This window comes from Hypanus sabinus, chromosome 8 (genome assembly GCF_030144855.1).
Source record: "Hypanus sabinus isolate sHypSab1 chromosome 8, sHypSab1.hap1, whole genome shotgun sequence".
Taxonomy (NCBI): domain Eukaryota; kingdom Metazoa; phylum Chordata; class Chondrichthyes; order Myliobatiformes; family Dasyatidae; genus Hypanus; species Hypanus sabinus.
In genome coordinates, this window is record NC_082713.1 from 158,670,827 (window position 1) to 158,694,998 (window position 24,172).

The 24,172-nt window shown below is 41.5% G+C and overlaps 1 protein-coding gene across 2 annotated transcripts in view; it reads right to left on the reverse strand.

The window, feature by feature from the left end:
• Positions 1 to 14,336, reverse strand: part of cand1 (cullin-associated and neddylation-dissociated 1) — a 38,924-nt gene extending 24,588 nt beyond the window's left edge. Inside the window, exons 1-3 of one of the 2 annotated variants that reach the window (XM_059978357.1) lie at positions 14,049 to 14,336; positions 5,474 to 5,617; positions 1,189 to 1,343 (exon numbers count right to left, since the gene is read on the reverse strand). In XM_059978357.1, coding sequence (XP_059834340.1) covers positions 1,189 to 1,343; positions 5,474 to 5,617; positions 14,049 to 14,116 — 367 coding nt within the window. In that variant the 5' untranslated portion in view covers positions 14,117 to 14,336. The remainder of the gene's footprint in view (positions 1 to 1,188; positions 1,344 to 5,473; positions 5,618 to 14,048) is intronic. The other variant, XM_059978355.1, reaches the window with a different exon arrangement.
• Positions 14,337 to 24,172: the final 9,836 nt, after the last annotated feature.

Below are 24,172 nucleotides of genomic sequence, written 5' to 3' on the forward strand. Positions count from 1 at the left end.
TTAAAAAGAAAATTTTTGTTTTAGAATGGTCAAGTCAGAGTCCGGGACCTTAATCCCATTGAGATGCCATGGAATGATCTGAAGAGGGCTGTTCATGCAAGGTATCCTAGAAATACTAATGATCTGAAACTGTTTTGTATGGAGGGATGGTCTAAAATTCCTCCTTGCTGTTATGCAAGTCTGATCAACAGCTACAGAAAACATTTTGTGGAGGTTATTGCTGCTGAAGAAGGTGCTACCAGTTATTAAATACGAGGGTTCACATATTTTTTCCAGCCTGGATTGTGAATGTTTAAAATGTGTTCAAGAAAGACATGAAAAGATCATCTGTTTGTGTGTTATTAGCATAAGCAGATTGCATTTTCCTATTATTGTGACTGAAGATGAAGATTAGACCACACTTTATGAGTAATTATTGCAGAAAAACAAGTAACTGCAAGGGTTTACAAAATTTTGCTTGCACCTGTATGTTAGGATCCCATTTCCAACCTCCCCAGTTTGTGAAAAGAAGAGGGTCCAAGTGTCTCAAAAACATTCCCAACCATTAGCATGGGATTTTGACATCTTCAATTGTTTTGGTGGTACTGTAGCTTAGCAGTTACAGCACCAGCTCCGTGTGTTCAATTCCGCCACTGTCTGTAAGAGTTTGAACATTCTCCCGTTAACCAAGTGGACTTCCTCCTACTCCATATTCCTCCCACATTGCAAAGTCAAATGGATTCGTAGGTTAATTGGTCACGTGGGTATAATTGGGTGGCACAGGCCTGTTGGGTCGTAAGTGCTTGTTAATGTGCTGCATCTCGAAACTAAACTGATGACTTTCTAATATTGATCATCCATTATGATCTGAAGGGTTGAATCAGCTAGCAGTGACAAATTATAATTTTAACCATATTATGACAACTAACTCCACTAATTGTTTCTATAACCACATTTAAATATTACCAAATCTAACATTAAAATAGTTTTTCCCCCACTGTTGCACTTTGAATTTAAAAAAGAATGGTATTCACTCAGTGGTTTACAGATCTGGGTGATCAGTGATGCAAGTGCTAATATCATCAAAGTGATGATGATTTCAGCAGTGAAGATATAGGCATCGTTCATTCCTGGGAAGGATGGTAACCTTAAAACTTGTTAATGAGGAATTCAAATAAAGGGTTCTGGATCATTTGAGTACAAGCTTACCACTAGAGGCTGGAGGCAACTCTCCAATCACCGTTTTCAGTCCAATACTGGAAATATCTCGTAGTTGTTCCTTATCTGACAACATATTGGTACACAATGTATCCACAATTGTTTCCACCTGATATTCCTTTACTTTGCTGACCAATGGGCCAAGACTAAAGGACAAACATTTAATTAGAAAATAAATAGAAAAATTGATTGGAACATACTCAAAAGCATGTTTTGATACACAAATAATGCATGTATACACTTCAGATTTAATGATATTAAGTGCAAAATTTTCTCTTCTAAAATAAACTCATCAAAATAAATCAAAATTTTAAAAGCTGCAGATGCTGTAAATATGATATAAAAATGCTGGAAATGCTCAACGAATTTAAAGATCCTTCCTCAAAACTGGAAAGGGATAAATTAAGTTAGTTTTAAATTGTTTTGCAACTAAATAGTAACTTGCTTCCTCCTTTTGACAAAGGCTCTATAATTTAAAATATTAACATTTTCTTTTTTCAGATGCTGCAAGCCCGGATGCATATTTCTAGCACTTTTTTTTGTTCTGTTCTTTCCACAACTAATTTTTAAACAACAATTGTTTTTTCTTGTGAGAACAATGTGATTACTATGGCTAATACTAAATTAAATGATTTGTAAAGTAAAAATTACACTTGTTTCAATGACTATAAAAGTCTCGTCAAAACACAGCCATTAGTAAGTCATTAAATAATAAATTCCTTTATTCCCAAAATTTATGCAAGAGTTAAGATTAGTGATTTGGAGCAAGCTGTCACAAAGAATGCACTATGGTTTAATGCATAAAACAACCGTATGTGTTATATAACATGATTTAAATATACAGATTGTCAAAAGGTAAGTGAAATGTACTTGCACACACTAAGAGCCTGAAAACACACTGAACCAAATATTTGGGACTGATTCCACAAGTTCTGTGGTTCTGAGCAACAATACAAAACTCTGGGGAACTTAGCAGATCAAGCAGCACCTGTGGAGGGAAATGAAAATTGGAAGTTCCAGGCAATTCATCTGGGCTGGAAAGGAAGGAGGAAGAAACCAGAATAAAATGTGTGCGGGGGGGAGCGGGGAGAGGGTTGAAGGCACATGGGTGAGAAAGGGAATGTGAGAAGGTAGTAGGTGAAAGAGGTAAAGTGCTGAGGAAGGAATAAAGAGAAAGAAGTGGGGGATCAGAGGGAAGTGATGGGCTGGTCATGGAGGTAGGGCAGGGTAAAAGGGACACCAGAATAAGGGGGAATAAATGGGATGAGGGGTATGGTTGGGGGAAAACAGGAGAGTGCTTACCTTAACTTAGAGAAATCAATTTGCATGCTGTCAGGCTGAATAAAGATGGAACATGAGGTGTTGCTCCTCCAACTTACCTCACTGGTAGGTCAAGGAATTTGTGGGCAGGCATGTCAGTGTGGGAATGGCAAATGGAACCGAAATGGGTGGCCACTGGGGGAAATCACTGCTGTAGCAATGGACAGTGTATATCTGCTTGACTATAGTTCTGAACTGAAAGTAGACTTCCAAGTGCACTGTCAAATGCAGAACCCTGGGATTTCAGACTCCATGGAGTGCATCCTCTCTAGCCAGAGGTAAGGTCCGAGAGGTCTGGAAAGTAGCCTGTGATGTTTCTTTGCTCAAAGAAAATAGGGATATTTCAGGAAATTAAAGGCCAAAGAGCCGGACTTCAATGATAGGGAAGGGTTTAGAGAAAATTTTTAGGGATACTATTTACTCATACTTGGAAGAATACGGACTAATTGGGGTCAGTTAGCATGGCTCTGTATTTTTTGAGGAGATGACCAAATTGAATGATAAGGGAGGGAAGTGATTGTTGTATACATAGATTTTAGTATGATGAAGGTGTTATCCTGACTGGAGATCTGTTACCAGCGGTTTACTACAGGATCAGTGCTGGGACATTTACTACTTATGATGTAAATAAGTGGAATGGATGAAAATTTATATGAGTTGGTAAATTTGCACACAAACATAAAAAGTGGTCGAGTTGCAGACAGTGAAGAAGATAGTCAAAGGAAGCAACTGGATACAGTTATGGGTGGGAAAATGTCAGATGGGAGTTTAATCTGGTTAAGTGCAAGATGTTGCACTTAGGGCAATCAAATAAATAATCGCCAAAATATATTTAAAAGGAATAATTAACGGCAGCACCATTGACAGCAAATCTAAATTCATACCTGCCTGAAAGTTACAACGCAAGCAGATGGAGTGGTAAAAGTTGTGTATGCTATGCTTGCCTTCATCACTAGGAGCACAGCGTATAAGAGTTATAGAGTATTATGTGCAGTTCTAGTTCAGTCCAGGAAACTAAAGACCAAAGAGCCTGACATCAATGATAGGGAAGCAAGGATTTTAAGGGATGACTTACTCATATTTGGAAGAACATGGTTAACTGGGGTCAATCAACACAGCTTCCTGGGACAAGTCATATCTTACAAAGTTGATTATTTTTGAGGAGGTGACCATTGCAGAAAGGATGTGGAAGCCTTGGAAAGGGTTCAGAAGAGATTGCCAGGATTAGAGGGTATTAGCTTTAAAGAGGTTGGACAAATTTGATCGTTTTTTTTTCCTGGAGTTTTGAAGGCTGCTTCCAATAAGCTTTAAGGGTAATAATTTGAAAATAGTAATATGCTGTGCACTAAAATCTTCATGCCAAACTCTGGTTATTTTGCCAATGGCCTTAAATTGGTATTAAGATATCTAGTTTCTGTTTCCATACAATTACTATAAAGTTAGGCCTTTTTAATGGCTTGGTACAAATACTCTGTTAATAATAACTGATAAATAAAAACTGCACGTAGTTGTATAAGACATTGCTGAGGCCAAATTTGGAGTATTGTGAGCAGTTTTGGTCACCTAATTATAGGAAGGTATTAATAAGGTTGAAAGAGTTTAAAGAGTGGTAAAGAGTTGAAAGAAGGTTTACAAGGATGTTGACGGGACTTGAGAAAATGAGTTACAGAGAAAGGTTGAATAGGTTAGGACCTTATTCCCTGGAGCGTAGAAGAATGAGGGGAGATTTGATAGAGGTATATAAAATTATGATGGGTATAGATAGAGTGTATGCAAGCAGGTTTTTTCCACTGAGGCTAGGGGAGAAAAAAAACAGAGACATGGGTTAAGGGTGAAGGGGGAAAAGTTTAAAAGGAACATGGGGGGGGGGGCTTCTTCACACAGAGAGTGGTGGGAGTGTGGAATGAGCTGCCAGATGAAGTGGTAAATGCAGGTTCACTTTTAATATTTAAGAAAAACTTGGACAGGTACGTGGATGAGAGGGGTATGGAGGGATATGGTCCAGGTGCAGGTCAGTGGGACGAGGTAGAAAAGTGGTTCGGCACAGCTAAGAAGGGCCGAAGGGCCTGTTTCTATGGTTCTAGAGATTAGGATATATAGGAAATATGATCAATATATATCCACAAAAATAGAACATCGTGAAAAGGTATGTCTTAATAAAACTGCTTAAGACAATATAAAAATATGGACACCAAATTAATTCTTCAAGCTAAATATGATGGCTAGTTATTTAGTTTTGATCAGTGTTATCAGAAAGAATCAGGATCAGTTGTTTGTGGGATAAGCATACACAAGTAATAGAACAGAATAATGTAACTACTAATGGCACAGAAGTATGCACCCACTCCTAAGCACCATCATCTAGCATTTAAAGTTTAGCAAAGCAATCTCAGGCACCTGATTACAGAAATGAATAGCAAGCCTTCTTGAGCAAGGCCCAATTAAAAAATAAAACTATTCAGTGATGATTTATTCAATAACACCCATTCCCAGAACACAAACTAACAAAGAAATAGCTCAAGTCCAGGTAGAAATTTGCCTATATTGAGGAGGGCAATTCTAGGGAAGGGTATAGGTCATACACACCCCATCATAATAGTATGGCATATTGGAAAGGGAACTGGTTTATTATTGTCATATGTGCCAAGGTACAGTAAAAAGATTGCCTTGCATACTGTTTATACAAATCAATTCATTAAACTGTGCTGTGAGGTAGCACAATGTAAAACAAGAACAGAATGCAGAATAAAATGTAACAGCCATAAATAAAGTACATGCAAGAAAGTAATAACTTGCCAGATCATTATAAGGTAGATTAAGGTCTAGAATCCATTGTATCATACCAGATATTATATGAAGGCCTCATGGGAAATTCTACTTAATAACCAACTATTCAAGCAGGTATAAAATAATGATTATGGCAACTTTGTTTTCTGAATTGAGAATGATCTTTTACCATTTAACAGCAAGATTCTGTACTTCACCATTCTTGTCTTCCAGTAACTTCAAGATCATTTTGACCACTTTTCGTTCACTGTCGTCATCTAATTTAATTGAATCTTTTTGCAATTCTGTCATCAAATCATTGGTTGCCATGAATCTAAAAATCATACAAATGAAATGCAGTTGTTAAAACATGATTTCCATTACATGTTTAATTTTCCATTAACACTGACTACAAATTCCATGGTAAATTTGAATATTGCACATTCTTCATTGACTAGCAAACAGATAAAATGCATTTGTAATGGTGTTTTAGCTGCTTTACATTTTAGAACAAATAAACCTCCTGTGAGAACGCTTTAAGGAACTGAAGCGTAGCTTGATGACTGTCAATTCATATGAGGTGGTGACAGACAGGAGCTACAGGGAGGTAACCACCCCTAGATTGCAGAGGACAGGTAACTAGGTGAATGTCAGGATAAAGAGGGGAAAGGCACTGCCAGTGCAGAGTACACCTGTAACACTGAATCAGATCTGCAGGTTTGGTGAGTGAGACAGAAAACACTGGTTGTGAATAAGTATATTATTTATCAACAACTTGATCAAACATTCATGTTCCCCAAGTTATAGAAACTACAAGCAGAATATTCACCAAAACATACTTAGCTAAAAGTGCATGCAGAGCACACCTTCCCAATGCCAAATGCACCACTTGTCTTAAACAAAGGAAGGGAGAGCAAGCCCCTTCCACATGCTATTTTATACCTGGGATATTTGAAACTGGACACCAGGCAGTTAACCAATGGGAAAGGAATTGCAGTTTCTAAACTAACCCATCAAGACAAAGTGACTTTTGACAAGCAGAATAAGCCAAGCCACCCAACAGGGCAACACCTGTGGCCATTCCCCTCAATAATAAAGATATAACTTTGGATACTAATGAAGGGAAATACCTACCAGGAGGGAGCCACAGTGACCAGGTCTGGAACTGTGGCTCAGGGAAACAGAGGTGAAAAGGACTGTAGTGTTGGTAGGTGATTCCTCAGTCAGAGGAACTGAAACGAGGTTCAGTCGACGGGAAAGGCACCTGAATGGTATGCTGCCTTGCTGGTGCCAGGATCAGGAAGGTCTCAGATCGGGTCCAAGGCATTCTCAAGGGCAAGGGTGAGCAGCCAGAAGTCTTGATGCATATTGGCACCAATGAAAGATGAGGAGGTCCTGAAAACAGGAAGTTGAGAAAGAGGACCTCCAGGGTAGTAAACCTGGATTGCTGCCTATGCCACACGGCAGAGAGGCAAGAATAGAATGAATTGGCAGGTGAATGCATGGCTGAGGAACTGGTGCAGGGGGCAGGAGTTCAGATTTATAGATCATTGGGATCTCTTCTGTGAATTTGAATTAATTTAAATCTTACATCCATCCCACAAAGTGATTGGAGTAAAACTCTCCGCCTTATGACTCCGTTGCAATATATGGACATGTGAATTTAAAAGTCTAATGGCTTGTAGAAAGAAGCTGTCCCATAGCTTATTGGTCCTGGGTTTAATGCTGCAGTTCCATTTGCCAGACAGAAGCAGCTGAAACAGTTTATGGTTGAGATGACTGGTGACCCCACTGATCTTTCAGGCCTTCGTTCTGCACATCCACAGATGCACTCGGCTGCCCGTACCACTTTCTGCAGTACCTAGCAATCAAGGATGGTGCAGTTCCCATACCAGACGGTGATAGATACAGCCAGTCAGTATGCTCTCAATGGTGCATCTGTAGGTGGTCTTGGGAATTTGGGAGCCCTGCTGAACTTCAGTTCCCTGAGGTACAAAAGACACTTATGGTTTTTTTTGCCACAAGGCCTGCGTACACAGTCCAAGTGAGATCTTCGGTGGTGCGTCTACCAAAGAACTTGAAACCATTCACCCTCTCTTGCTGGGAAAGGTATGAGCTGTACAAAAGGGGACGGGTTACAAAAAGAGTTGGCTAGAGATTATGGATGCATTAGTAATGATCTTTCAAGAATCACTAGATTCTGGAATCATTCTGGAAGACTGGAAAATTGCAAATGTCACTCCATTCTTCAAGAAGGGAGAGAGGCAGAAGAAAGAAAATTATAGGCCAGCTAGTCTGACCTCTGGTTGGGAAGATGTTGCAGTCAATTATTAATGAAGTCTCAAGGTACTTAGTGGCACTTGATAAAACAGGCATAGTCAGCATGATTTCCTCAAGGGAAGATCTTGCCTGACAAATCTGTTGGAATTATTTGAAAAAATAAGCGTGATAGAGAAAGGAGAATCAGTTGATGGTCCGTACTTGGATTTTCAGAAGGCCTTTGACAAGTTGACACACATGAAACTGCTTAACAAGCTACAAGCAAATGGTATTAGCAGAAAGATTCTACCATGGATAACACAGTGGCTGACTGGTAGGAAGTAAAGGGCTGGAATAAAGGGAGTCTTTTCTGTTTGGATGCCAGTGACTATTGATGTTCCACAGGGGTCTGTCTCGGGACCAATTCTTTTTATGCTATATGTCAATGATTTGGATAATGGAATTGATGGCTTTGATGGAAAGTTTGCACACAATACAAGGAGATGTAGAAGGGCAGGTAGTTTTGAGAAAGTAGAGAAGCTACAGAATTAGGTAGATTAGGAGAATGAGCGAAGAAGTGGCAGATGGATTGTAGTGTCAGGAAGTGTATGGTCATGCACTTTAGGAGAAGAAAGGGCTGACTATTTTCTAAATGGAGAGAAAATACAAAAAACTGAGACGCAAAGGGAGTCAGGATATGAAGGGATATGGGAGAAGTAGGAAATTGGTGCTGAGGGGAAAAATTGATCAGCCATTATGAAATGGCATAGCAGACTCCATGGACTAAAATCGCCTGATTCCGCTTCCATATCTTATGGTCTTAAACCTACTACTGAAATATTTTACAACCTCAAGGCATTCAAAATCAAATGAAAACAAATGATATCCCAGAACAGTTCTCATGTAGTTCATGCAAAATGCACACCAAAATTATTAATACAAGAACTTAAAACTATCAACTAAAGCAACAAAGTTCCTTCCATATTCTTTTGAAATCTTCTGGTCCTACTTCAAATTATGGGGAGAGTGTTTTGACATCAAAAACTGCACTTCTATATGTGTTACACAAAGAGCCACAAGTAAAGCTCATGGGGATCAGAGGCAAACACTAATGGCAGATGGGTGAATACTGGCAGCAAATCTCTGTGCTAGAATATTGGTACCAGAATTCAAGGCTGCATTCAGATTTCTCACCTTCCACTGTCTGCTAGTTGTCAATTACCTCACAGTTTTCTCCCACTTCCATGTTTAATCTAATGAAACTCCAAGTAATCTTAATACGGTTGATTTCAGTTAATTGGGCCATCAGCTAATCAGGACAGCCATTTACTTGTGACAACTCTTAATGAACAAAAACAAATCAAGAGCACAAATCCCCTTCATTTATTTGGGATACTATGCCATGTAATTCGGACAGGAGACTGTTGCCGAAGTTTCTAAATAGTGAAAGTCACGTGTACTTGTGTGGCCGCCAGACATTACATTGTGCTTAGTGCAAACGGTTCCTAAATAGCATTAGTTGTGTTTCTTACAGAATTTTTAAGAATTGATTTAAATACATCCATCCCACAATGTGAGGGAGTAAAAATCTTTGTTATGACTCCGGCACAATGCAGACATGTGAATTTATAAGTCCAATGGCTTGCAGGAAAAAGCTGTTCCGTAGCCTATTGGTCCTGGCTTTAATGCTGTGGTACCATTTGCCAGACAGAAGCAACTGAAACAGATTATGGTTGGGATGACTGGTGTCCCCGATGATCTTCCAGGTCTTCTTTCTGCATGTGCTCCTGTAAATGTCTTCAATGGAGGGAAGTTCACTTCCACAGATGTGCTGGGCTGTCTGTACCACACTCTGCAGTGCCCAGCAATCAAGGTTGATGCAGTTCCTAAACCAGATGATGATATAGCCAATCAGGATGCTTTCAATGCTGCCCCTGTAGAAGGTCTTGAGGAATTAGGGGCTCATGCTGAACTTCTTGTCACCTGAAATGGAAGAGACACTTGTGCTTTTTTGCCACACAGCTGGCATTACAGCCCAGGTGAGATTTCAGTGAGGTGTATACTGAATAACTTGAAACTACTCACCCTCTCAACTGCAGACCCACTGATGCTGATAAGGGCAAGCCTGTTTCCATTTCTCCTGTATTCCACAATTACCTCTTTTGTCTTTTGGACATTGAGAGAAGTTGTAATCTTGGCACCACTGTGTCAGGGTGTCAACCTCTCCTCTGTAAGCAGTCTCATTACTGCTAGAAATAAGGCCGATCAAAGTTGTGTCATCTGCGAATTTGATCAGCAGGTTTGAGTTGTGTGTAGCAGTACAGTTGTGGGTGTAAAGGGAGTAGAGGAGGGGACTCAGGACACAACCCGGGGGGGGGGGGGGGGGCGCCTCTGCTGAGGGTCAGAGATGAGGGAGCCCATCCTTACCACCTGTCAGTGATCCAATAGGAAGCTTAGAGGAAGTCACAAGGCAGGGTGCTGGCCAAGGTTGAGCTTCCTATCAAATCTGGAGGGAATTATGGTGTTGAATCCTTATCTGTTGTCCACAGACAGCATTCTAACATATACATCACTATTCTCAAGCTGAATGAGGACAGTGAGTAATTCTGTGGCCATGGCATCATCAGTAGACCAGTTCCGTCGGTAGGTGGAGTGCAGGGGATCCATGTAGGCGGCAACATGCTGCAGATGTAATCTTTCACCAGCCTCTCAAAGCACTTGCTTAAAATTGAGGTGAGTGCAACAGGGTATCAATCGTTCAGGCATGCCACCTTGGTTTTGTTAGGTACAGGGACAATGATAGATGATTTGAAACAGGAGCACATGACACACTGGGAGAGGGAGAGATTAAAAATATCTGTAAACACACCATCTCCTGTTCAGAAAGCAGTTTTTGTTTGTTATTGATAGTTGGCAAGAAGTTAAGTAGAAAGGTGATTTGGAACTGTTTTCACTGCGGATTCAAGCATTCATGCTCAGAGAAGCCAGAAATGAAAATGAAACTTCAACATGATAGGTACAAAGAATTTGGAGGAACAACCAATCACCTTGAATATAACAATTAAAATGAAGATTTGGAGGATGCATCATCGAAACCATTGTACAAAGGCAGTACATTATCTGCAATAGGTGCCTGCACTGCTTTTGTTCATCTACAGTCAATCAAAAGAACACAGCACCGTACACTGGATGAATTCCTCCAATAACTATTGGGAACTGTAAGCACACTCACAAAATGCTGGAGGAACTCAGCAGGTCAAGCATCATCTATGGAAAAGAGTACAATCAATGTTTCAGGCTGAGACCCTTCATCAGGACTGATTGATGAAGGGTCTCAGCCCGAAAGGTCAACTATTTACTCTTTTCCATGGATGCTGCCTGATCTGCTGAGTTCCTTCAGCATTTTGTGTGTTGTTTGGACTTCCAGCATTTTTTCCAGATTTCTTTTCTGGTTTGCCATTGGGAACTATATACAGTTCTGATGCACTGTAGTAAGCGTAATGTTCTAATTTGTCTGCATTTCATTTAAATACATAATGTGTTACTCAGTTACACAATAGTTCGTCTTTCTACATACTTTAAATATTTCCACAAAACTCTGGCTAATTGGGCAGCTGCTTTAACTGGGCCAAAATGTATTATTTCCTGTGTATCCCACTGCATTTTTAAAGCTCTCCTGACATCCTGGGAACTGAATCCAGCTTTTCCATTTTCAGTGTATAAATTGAATCCTCACCAACTGCATTCCCCTCCACAGTCTTTCCAGTCCATCCCACAGAACAATGTCAGAACTGAACATAATTTTGGCTCAGATTAAGGGACAGGTTTAAAGACTTGAAAGTAGTGCTTAGTTCTGTAAATTCATAAATTCTAACTTAGCCTGTAGCTTTAATCTTGGTTCTTTTACCCTTTGAACATGCACCATTTATCTTGCCTCAAAATACATACTGAACAAGGTGTTGCTATGAGCAAAGGCACTCTATAATAAACAGTGCACGAAGAACTTGTGACCTCAGTTGCATGGGCTTCCACTTTCCCCTCATCAGTTGCTGTTTCATAACAATTCAATACCATCCCTGAGATAGCACAGCTATGACATCTTTCCTTGTACTGGATGTGCTGATGGCAGAGTGGTGTAAGGTGCTCCTTGTCTGCGAATCTACAGATCACCTTTGGGAAAGGTATAGCATTGATCAGGGTCATGTGAAGCCATGGGAGCAAGTGGTGGATGGTCGTATCAGCAGCTGGTGCATATCAGAAGTCCTGGTTATGTGACCACTGACACCAGGCAATCAATGAAAAGCAGTAATAATGGCTGAGGTCACCCAAATTGTAAAAACACAATCACAGTCATGGATAAGTCCATGATCGCCAATGTCATATGACAGAGCACACGATGACAAGCAACCAGACTTAAACATACTTAAAGAGCACACCAGTAGCCCTGCCAGTGACCTTATAGAGGTGTATAAAATCAAGAGGGGCTTAGATAAAGTGTATGCACTGTATTTCCCAGGGAAATGAGGGGGGACAAAACACAAGAGGGCACAAGTTTTAGGTCAGAGAGGAAAAGATTTAAAAGAAACCTGAGGGGCAAATTTTCACACATAGGGTGATGCACATATGAAATGAGCTGCCGGGGGAAGTTATTGAAGCAAGTAGCATAGCAACTTTTCAGACATTTGGACTGGTCTATAGTTAGGAATGATTTTGAGGAATATGGGTCAAACACAGACAAATGGGACTAGTTTAGAATGGCATATCTCTTAGCATGGATGATTTCGGTTGAAGAACTTAACTCCATGCTGTATTATTTTGTAACTCAAGTGTTGTCTACATTCTGAATAACTCATTTTTCCAGAGGTATCCTCATCATTCCCATGTTTACTCAGGACCACAGCAACAATACTAAAATTGAGTGCAGTATGTGAAATTGTGCATTCAGGACAGTTTCAACTTGCAAATAATTTCAAATCTACCCCTCTTGAACAGATTGGTTTAGGATACTGATGCAGCTAGGTGCAAAACCTTCCATGAATCAGATTGGTTGCACTTACTGTGAAGATTATGCAGTCAGGATTGATCCAACAATGAGACATGGAATACTGAGCTGCCTCTGGTAGGTAAAAGCAGTGGGAAATGGAAAACACCATGACTTGACGGGTCAAGCTGAAAGGACATTACTGAAACGCTGCTCTTTACGTGCAATTGATTTTGAAGTATCAGCAACACAGCTCTGGTCCAAAAATGTAACTTAAAACCTAATTTATTAGCCATCACATTCAACAGGTTTTAGCCACAGTTTTCAAACCCTCCAATGCAATGTGACCATCAGATGCCTTTTCAGCTTTCCAAAGTAAATGTTTCTTCTAGCATGTGTTTATTCTTCCATTACAGTATTTATCAAACCTACCATCATGAACGTACAAGAGCCTGAAGAGAGACACTCAACATTTTAGGAACACCTTCTTCCCTTCTGCCATTAGATTTCTGAATGGACAATGAACCTGTGTACACTACCTCACGTTTTTCACCGGCCTCTTTTTGCACTACATATACACACACACTACAGTATTTTCCTGGGCAACCAGAAGAAATGCAAATCGATGTACTTTTGTCTTCACCTACAAATCATTCAGGGCTCTAAACAAGACTTCCACATAAAGTGCTTTATTTTTATTTATGATTCCATCAGATATGATGTCCCTAACAAGACTGTATACCAAACAGGCAATTAATTCTGAAGGCCTGACCCCAAGCTTTTTTTTTGCTGTTATCACTTTAATTTTTTGCTTCACTTAAATCTGCCCTCAATCACTCTTTGTCAGTTGATAAATCACTGCAAAGAAGCTCATGCAAACACATGAAATATTATCTCATTTTCTAATTGGTCACATTGTAACCTTCCCAGGTCAACATTGTGTTCAGTATCCTTCAGACACAATTATTATTTTTCAAATTTCCAATATTCTTCCCACTCCTTTGGTGACTTCTGATTACTATCTATTTACACAAACTATATTTATTTATATGGCTTTAAACTCGCCAACTTATTCTATCAGAGATCTTTCCTCTCTGTACTACAACTGCATCACTATTTAATTCCAGTCCCTAACAAAATCATCGTCCAGGACTTTCCTGCATTATTGCTTTTATTTAGGAATGACTGGTATATTTTTTAAAACGATATAACCATTTCAATCACCGCCCTAATCAGCAACATAAAAACTGGAGTTTGCCATTAAAAAACAGGCTGAAAGCTAGATGGCCCAGGAACTGAGCAAAATGAGGATGGCCGGGGGCCATTACAAGCCTCTGTAATAGTTGCTGTACCCATTACTTCATTCGAGAGGTCGGGGAAAGCGAGAGCAAGGTTGGAAAGGAAGGGGGCAGGGGAGGCGCGGGAAGGGAGGGGCGGGGAAGGGAGACTGTGACTCTAACAAATAAACGGAGCCTGGCACAAACTTCGATGGCAAGGAGACAAAGCGGCAGCATCAGGCCGTCACCTGAAGTCCTTGTCGCTGGACGTCATCTTCTCCAGCAGGTTGGAGATGTGGTAGGAGGCGCTCGCCATGTTGCGGCCTTCACCCCAGCGCCTTGCGGCCACGCTTGACGCTTCCTTCAGCTCCGACTGCGGCCCCGGCTGTCCGGCTTCACGGGCGGGAGGGAGAGAGGGAGTAAAGAGAGGAAGGGGCGGCAATAGCGCGCAGCTGTGTGGCCACAGTCGCGTCGGCGGAGCGCTCTACTCCCTCCACACAGTAGCAAAACCGCCGCCAACGCGCGTCTGCAGGAGCTTGGCGCAACCCCCGCCGAGGGTCGGAGTTCACCGCGCAAGCTCCGTCGGCAGCTCGCAGCTGCGCACTGTCACCGCCAGCGGATTCAATCGCTCGCGCGAAACCGGTCGTCCGGCGTGTGGGAGAGGGACAGTACCCGTGTGGGAAAACAGAAATAGGGAGCGAATCCGCACGACCAAACTAACAGAACCACCGATGCTGGAAATGTGGACCAAAGCAGCAAGTGAGGGAGCAAACGGAAAGTTTCAGATTCGAGACCCTTGTTTTTGCAGACATTTCTCCCTCCCTAAGTACCGTTTTATATGATTTATACACTTTTTCTAAGTGCCTGTGATGCATCTGCAAGCATACTTTTCACCGTACCTCCTTATACAATGCGTATTTGTCAGCAACAGCAGTTCAATGCAATACATAATCTAGCAGAGAGACAATAATTAATAAAATAAAAAATAAGTAAATCAATTACATATATTGAATAGATTTTTTAAATGTGCAAAAACAGAAACGCTGTATTTTTTTTTAAAGTGAGGTATCGTCCAAAGATTCAATGTCCATTTAGGAATCGGATGGCGGAGGAGAAGAAGCTGTTCCTGAATCACTGAGTGTGTGCCTTCAGGCTTCTGTATCTCCTAGCTAATGGTAACAGTGAGTAAAGGGCATGCCCTGGGTGCTGGAGGTCCCTAATAATGGATGCAGGGCATGCCCTGGGTGCTGGAGGTCCCTAATAATGGATGCAGGGCATGCCCTGGGTGCTGGAGGTCCCTAATAATGGATGCAGGGCATGCCCTGGGTGCTGGAGGTCCCTAATAATGGATGCTGATTAATAATTGGTTTATCATAAAGAATAAACTCTTCTCAGGCTTCCAGCCTGGTACAAGTATCGATTTTAACCAACGTTTCGATGTCAGACTCTGCCATCTTCATCAGTGGTGATGCCTGGGCATGTCTAGGCTGGTGGCATTTATACCTTTCTCATCCGTCCCTTCTGATGGTTTTTTTTTCTGTGTTTTGGATGTGCACTTGGACAATAGACTCCTTTTCTCAGTCTTATAGATTTTATACTCTGTATTTTCTTTGCCCAGTCTTCTCAGTTTCTTGTCTGAGCGGGAGGATTTAGGGATTGATGTGCCTGTTCTGGTTTTTTTTTGTGTGTGGGAAGAGTGACTTAGGAATCGATGTGCCTGTTCCTTTTTGTTTGTGCAGGAAGAGGGATTTGGGCGTTATTTGCCTGTACCATTTTTTTTTGCAGGGAGGTGGGATTTGGGTGTTGGTAATCATGCTGCCTTTCTTTTCTTTCTGGGTTTCATAGAAACATAGAAAATAGGTGCAGGAGTAGGCCATTCGGCCATTCGAGCCTGAACCACCATTCAGTATGATCATGGCTGATCATCCAACTCAGAACCCTGTACCTGCTTTCTCTCCATACCCCCGATCCTTTTAGCCACAAGGGCCATATCTAACTTCCTCTTAAATATAGCCAATGAACTGGCCTCAACTGTTTCCTGTGGCAGAGAATTCCACAGATTCACCACTCTCTGTGTGAAGAAGTTTTTCCTCATTTCGGTCCTAAAAGGCTTCCCCTTTATCCTTAAACTGTGACCCCTCGTTCAGGACTTCCCCAACATCGGAAGCAATCTTCCTGCATCTAGCCTGTCCAATCCCTTTAGGATTTTATACATTTCAATAAGATCCCCACTCAATCTTCTAAATTCCGGTGAGTATAAGCCTAGTCGATCCAGTCTTTCTTCATATGAAAGTCCTGCCATCCCAGGAATCAATCTGGTGAACCTTCTCTGTACTCCCTCTATGGCAAGAATGTCTTTCCTCAGATTAGGGCACCAAAACTGCACACAATACTCCAAGTGTGGTCTCACCAAGGCCTTGTACAACTGCAGTAGAACCTCCCTGCTCCTGTACTCAAATCCTTTTGCTATGAATGCCAACATACATTTTGTTCTACATTTTGGCAGGAATAATCCAAATAGAACATACAGGGTAAATAGTAGGGCATTGAGGAATGCAGTGGAACAGAGAGATCTAGGAATAACAGTGCGTAGTTCCCTGAAGGTGGAGTCTCATGTAGATAAGGTGGTGAAGAAGGCTTTTGGAACACTGGCCTTTATATATCAGTGCATTGAGTACAGAAGTTGGGATGTAATGTTAAAATTGTACAAGACATTGGTAAGGCCAAATTTGGAATATTGTGTACAGTTCTGGTCACCGAATTATAGGAAAGATATCAATAAATTAGAGAGAGTGCAGAGACGATTTACTAGGATGTTACCTGGGTTTCAGCACTTAAGTTACAGAGAAAGGTTGAACAAGTTAGGTCTTTATTCATTGGAGCGTAGAAGGTAAAGGGGGGATTTGATTGAGGTATTTAAAATTTTGAGAGGGATAGATAGAGTTGATGTGAATAGGCTGTTTCCATTGAGAGTAGGGGAGATTCAAACGAGACGACATGATTTGAGAGTTAGGGGGCAGAAGTTTAAGGGAAACACGAGGGGGTATTTCTTTACTCAGAGAGTGATAGCTGTGTGGAATGAGCTTCCTGTAGAAGTAGTAGAGGCCAGTTCAGTTGTGTCATTTAAGGTAAAATTGGATAGGTATATGGACAGGAAAGGAGTGGAGGGTTATGGGCTGAGTGCGGGTAGGTGGGACTAGGTGAGATTAAGAGTTCGGCACGGACTAGGAGGGCCGAGATGGCCTGTTTCCGTGCTGTGATTGTTATATGGTTATACCATTTGCCTTTTTCACCGCCTGCTGTACCTGCATGCCCACCTTCAATGACTGGTGTACAATGATACCCAGGTCTCGTTGCATCTCCCCTTTTCCTAATTGGCCACCAATCAGATAATAATCTGTTTTCCTGTTCTTGCAACCAAAGTGGATAACCTCACATTTATCCACATTAAATTGCATCTGCCATGAATTTGCCCACTCACCTAACCTATCCAAGTCACCCTGCACCCTCTTAGCATCCTCCTCATAGCTAACACCGCCGCCCAGCTTCATGTCATCTGCAAACTTGGAAATGCTGCATTTAATTCCCTTGTCTAAATCATTAATATATATTGTAAACAACTGGGGTCCCAGCACTGAGCCTTGCAGTACCCCACTAGTCATTGCCTGCCGTTCTGAAAAGGACCCATTTACTCCCACTCTTTGCTTCCTGTCTGCCAACCAATTCTCTATCCACATCAATGCCATACCCCCAATACCGTGTGCTTTGAGTTTGCACACTAATCTCCTGTGTGGGACCTTGTCAAAGCCCTTTTGAAAATCTAAATATACCATATCCACTGGTTCTCCCCTATCCACTCTACTAGCTATATCTTCAAAAAAATTCTATAAGATTCGTCAGACATGATTTTCCTTTCACATATCCATGCTGACTTTGTCCGATGATTTCACCTCTTTCCAAATGTGCTGTTATCATATCTTTGATAACCGACTCTAGCATTTTCCCCACCACCAATGTCAGACTCACCGGTCTATAATCACCCGGTTTTACTCTCCCTCCTTTTTTAAAAAGTGGGGTTACATTAGCCACCCTCCAATCCTCAGGAACTAATCCAGAATCAAAGGAGTTTTGAAAAATTATCACTGATGCATCCACTATTTCTTGGGCTACTTCCTTAAGCACTCTGGGATGCAGACCACCTGGCCCTGGGGAACACCATGGTTACCCGGAGAATTGAAGAATGTCAGAGTTGTATACTTTGATAATAACTGAACCTTTGACGTACACCGGGAAAGCACTTTTTGGTTTATTATTGCCACATTCACTGAGGTGCAGTGGAAAAACTTGTCACATACTGGTTATACAGATCAATTTATCACAACCATACACTGAGGCAGAATAGTGTTACAGTTACAGGAAAGTACAGTGCAGGTAAGTAAAGCGTAAGGTAGATTGTGAGATCAAGAAATTATCCTACAGTACTAGGAAACTGTTCAATAGGCTCATAACAGCGAGACAGAAGTAAGCCTCTTAGTATGCACCTCCATCAATATTGATTTTTCCCTTCCCCTCCCTGGTCCTCTATTTCCCCTCTGACATTTTACATCTTCTCATCTGCCTGCTACTTCCTCCTGGGTCCCCTCCTCCCTCCCTTTCTCTTATGATCCACTCTTCCCTCCTATCAGATGCCATCTTCTCCAGCTCTTGGTCTTTCTCACCCACCTGGCTTCACCTATCACCCTCAGCTAGCCTCTTTCCCCTTCCCCCCCCCCCCACCTTTTTATTCTGGCATCTTCCCCCTTCCTTTTCAGTCCTGAAGTGGGTCTCGGCCCAAAGCATCGACTGTTTATTCGTTTGCATGGAAGCTGTCTGCCTGCTGAGTTCCTCCAGCATTTTGCGTGTGTTGTATCTGATGCCCTAAAGGCAGCAGTGGGGGGGGGGGGGGGGGGTAGTGAGAAGAGAAAATGTTCTGGGTGGATGGGATCTTTTGATCATACTAGCTGCTTTTGTGAGGCAGAGAACAGTATAGACAGAGACAGTGGAGGGGAGGCTGATTTTTGTGATGAGCTGAGCTGCACCTTCAGTTCAGATTTTTGCAGTTTCAAATGGAACAGTTGTCATACCACATATTGCATCCAAATAGGGCACTTCCTGTAGTGTGGCAATAAAAGTTGGTGAGGGTCAAAGAGAACCTGCCAGATTTCTTAAGCCGCCTGAGGAAGTAAAGACACTGGTTAGCTTTGTTGGCCATGGCATCACAATACACAGGCTATTAGTGATGTTCACTGCCCGAAACTTGATGCTCTCAACCCTCCCAACCTCAGCACTGTTGAAGAAAATGTGCACTGCGCCCTCTTTCTGAAATCATTCACAAGCTCCTTTGCTTTGGCTGATGTTGAGGGAAAGGTCGTATCCATGGCACCACTCACTTAGCTCTCTACCTTTTCGTGTACTCTTGTCTTATCATTGTCCCACTGCAGTGGTATCATCTGCAAGTGGAGTTAGAGTAGAATCTGGCCACACTGTCAAGAAGATACAGAGAGTGGATGAGGGGGCTGAAGATGCAGCCTTGTGGGACATCACTGGTGAGAATAACGGTCCAGAGGTGTTACTGCTAATCCTTACTGGCTGCAGTCTGTTGAGGTGGAGTCCCAAGAGTTTGGAGATGAGCTTGCTTGGACTTACAATAAACTTGATTTGACATGAATGAGGGAAGGTACTGAATGTTTCTCGTAAAGGCAGTTCAGGGACTGTTTGATCATTTTTGGGTGGCAGAATCAAAGACAATTCAGGTTAGGAATACTTGGACTAAAGGCATTTCAATTATATAACATGGAGCTATCCTTCACATGGAATGTACAATAAATGCATCAGGTTAGATATCAGTTCATGATTCAAGTTTAGTTGTCATGTGCACATTGAAACGTACAATAAAAGCATCACTTGCATTAACAATCAACACACCTGAGGCTATGCTGGGAGCAACCCAGAAATGTTGTCGCATATTCTGGTGCCAAAATAGCATCTCCACAGTGCAAGGCAAAACAACACAAAGCAACAGTAAAGCAAGCCCCATTCCCCCCTCCCAGCCCCTCACATACACAGTCCTTTAACCTCAGGACAGGCCTCCAATGTCAACCTCCCCAGTGGGCTGGTACAGATTAGCAGATTTGGCTTCAGTCAACGGCCCTCAACTTCAGTCCCAGCATCAAATCCAGGACATATCAATCACTGAACACTAGGCTTCAAATTGACAGACGTTATGATATATATTTCTATGATGTTTTCCTCTTTTATAATAAATCCCAATCATTTAAGGTCATCTTTAAGTATGCTGTATATTGCTAAAATAATATGACAGCATTCTGTATTGATTCAAACATTGAGATTAGCAGAGACCTATAGTATAATGTGGTGTATGTTTCCAAAATTATCTATCAGTTATCCAACAGCTTAATTGCTTTTAATTTCTTGCCAGAATGTTGCAGTCTGCAATCAAACGTGGCAAAACAATGTTTACATAGATGCATATACTCCATAGGAACAGAAAATGGGTGGAATTCTCACAATCTGAACTTCAATTCTCTTCGCCCCTGATATTTCATCCTTTCAAAGCATCAAACTCTTCACAAGGCATCAAATCCCACATCAAACCTGATTGCAAAAATAAATGAGCTGTGATATTTAATCAAAGTACCTACAATACAGGGCTTCCCAACTCTTATTATGCCATGGACAATACCATTAAGCAAGGAGTCAATGGACCCTGGCTTGGGAACCCCTGTTGTAGCAGTTGGGCCCCCTTGTTTTAAGTATTCACGTTTGGAAATGGTTCTTCCATGGCTACTTAATCACCCTTCTTGATAAAGATCTCTGCTTTCTCTTTCTCAGAGAGACTAGCAAGGCTGCTTCAGTTTTCTTAATATAAAACTATTTCAATTTCTAGTAAGAACCTAAATCTTCTAAGCCCTTCCCACATTTCATCAGTAAATTTACGGTAGATTCCAGAAATACCATAGAATTCTACAAATGTTTTCTAACACAGATTTGATAGATTAAACATTACATCACCACTATCCCTACAGATGTGAACCAATCTTTAAATCCAATCACTTGGAGTTGCTACTTGCAATTGTTTATATTTTCAGCAGGCAGTTATCGTCATCATTTTGTGCCATGTTATATGGGCAATCATGGTCTCATGACCTTGATTGTCCTTGGCAAATGTTTCTACAGAAGTGGTTTGCTTTTGCCCTCCTCTGGGCAGTGTCTTTACAAAGCGGGTGACCCCAGCTGTTATCAATACTCTTCAGAGACTGCCTGGCATCTGAGGTTGCACAAACAAGACCTGTGATATGCACCAGCTGCTCATACAACCATCCATCACCTCCTCCAATGGCTTCATGTGACCCTGATCAGAGGGCTAAGCAAATGCCACACCTTGCCCAAGAGCGTAGAGAAGGAGCACCTTACACCTCCTTTGGTAGAGATGTATCTCCACCCTGCCACCACAGCAGTCAGTAACCCACATTTTTATACCAATTTTTCTCTAAGTGTACCCTTTTTGGGCTCCTGCTTTATTTACAGGAGATTTCTTTCTGTCTGTCAAAGATTAAAAGAATAGAAAAACAAGAATTCCAAATTTAAGATAATAACTTTAGAAGTATAATATTAATTTTTCAATCTTAGAGTAAGCATAAATTAGGGAGTTGTCTGAAGTACAGCAAGAAAGCTCTTCCCAGAATCAAAACCAATATTTATCCATTAACCAAATCAGCTTAATGAAACAATATAGTGTTATTAAGATTTCACTGCTGTTGGAGGGCTTCACAGTGTACAAATTGGCTTGTACATTTTCTACTTTATAATAATGACTATATTTCAAACATGGTCATTGGCTATAAAACCCTTGACGCATTAAGGTTTTGCAAAGGACAAGACAAATTAAAGTTCTCTCTAATATTGATCAGTTTTAAATGGCACAGCAGAAGCAGATATAGATTTATATTTAGATGGCTGAGACACATTATTTTGTCTTAAGTAGCTGAGAAATTTTGATACTTTCAAATTTGTGATTGAGTTGCTCTTAAGCTCCATGTTTTCTCACAAGTTTCAAAGCTATAATTAACTTTGCCATTGACAGTCCCAAGCCTGGCTGCGAAAGGGGAAGGATTGGGCATGGAGCTAGCAACCCTATCCCGTAAAAACACTGCTACAGTGATGCCAAAAGAAGTTCCAAACACCTCATCCATGGTAGAAGAAGGACACACCAAGAAGATGGGCTACACCTGGGAAAATTTGAAAGAATGGCCCAGGACGGAGGACTCTGGCAAGCTACTGTTGGCAGCCTGTGCCTCAGTAGGGGTGAAGGGCTGAAGAAGAAGAAGAAGGAAAGGCTATCATTACATCATTTGAGTAATCTATACTCTCATAGTATTGTTCAGAAGAAAAACAGGTTCTTCAGCCTAACAAGTCCATGCTAATCAACAATCATCCTTTCACACAGGGTTCTCAACCTGGGGTCCATGGACACCTTGCTTGATGGTATTGGTCCATGAAATAAGAAAGGTCAGGAACCCCTGCTTTCACACTAATCCCATTTTTGTTCATCCTGTACTCAGCAGTTTTCTACTCTCCTCCCACCTCCCCAAAACTTCTACTCGGTTAGATAAAAGGGAGAGTTTACAACTGTCAATTAACCTCCTAACCTACACATCGCTGGAATGTGCAACAAAACCAGAGCACCTGTGGAGATCGACATAGTTACACGGAGATTGTGCAAACATCATGTAGACAGAATGCAAGGTCAGGATTGAACCTGGGCTGCAAGAGTTGTGAAACACCAGCTCAGTTAGCTCCATGTGTGGATAGCATTTAGTTTTACCAAGCAGTGTCACAGAATGTCAATAATAACAAACTGCCAGAGCAAAACATGTTCTTCAATGTGCAATTTGAAGATCTGCTAGGGATTGGGGGAAATAGGAATATTAAGCAAGTTAGCTGAACCTGAAGAGTCCTTAAAGAGATCGTGCATCAAATTCAGACATAAGCAAATCCATTAAATATGACAGTTTTCAGGTGCATAATATGAAGCAACTGCCTTAAAAATCACCTATACCCATTCCATGATAAGACCATAGAACACAGAAGCAGAAATAGAACATTCAGCCTATTGTCTACTCTGCCATTCGATCAAGTCTGATTTTTATCTCCCTCTCAACTTTCCCCCTTTAACATTTGACTACCTTAATAATCAAAAGGGAGAGGGAGGGAGGTAAAAGAAATAGGGGGAGTGGCATTGCCAATTGGGTGTAGTATCACAGCTGCAGAAAGCGAGGATGTCATGGAGCCATCGTCTACTGAATCAACGTGGGTGGAAGTCAGAAACAGAAAGTGAGCAATCATTCTATTGGAAGTATTCTATAGAAATTTTCTCAGATCCTTTTTGAAATCCCTACACACTGGGATGTCCAGCAGCCATTCCTTTCCAATGGGGCAGCTAAGTCTCTGTAATGGCAACAATGTAGTAGTTCTATATACTGATCCAGCCACCCTTGTGGCTGATGCTTCTTGCATTAAAATAGACATATTTCAACCCATCCAACTGACTGCATATATGCTCCAATCTATTGCCTATCCTCCCTACAGTTTCTCTACATGTTGCATATCTCTTTACACCAACTGCTCCACCCTCTGACCTATCATTCAGGGAAAGTTTGCAGATGAAATGATTGAGCCTTATTGAACGACTTATACACCATATCCACGTATACCATATCCAATGCTCTACCTTCAATTCATTTTGTCACTTCCTCATAAAAGTCCATCGGGCCTGCGAAGCCTGACTGTCCCTAATCAGACTATGCTTCTCCACATGTCCATAAGATATGGGAGCAGAATTAGGCCATTCAACCCATCAAATCTGCTCCACCATTCTATCATAGTTTATTTATGATCCATCTTAACCCCATTCTCCTGCTTTTTCCCCGTAGCCCCTCTGTCCCTTTTTTGGGGAGGACAAAGAAAGAGAGCTTGTGGTACGTTGAATTCTCAGGTGAACAATTAGTTTTTCTAGTACAACAGATCATGGTCTTTCTTAATGGGTGTGTAAAAGGGGTTTCTTCTTTTTTCTTTGTTACTGTGTATGTAATCAAAAGGGCTTCTTTGTTTTGTTAACTAGCAGGAATGCTAATTTACTGATAACGAGAATTGTATTCCTTTGTAAACCAAATGGGGATTAATGTTCTTTCTTCTGAGTCTGTAAGCTTTTGTTGACGGGCTTTTGGGCAGATCGGCGCGAGGGGGTCGAGAGAGAGGACGCAATGCTGTAAGCTGGGCGAGGAACGGACCCCAAGCGGGGGTCCAAGGCCAG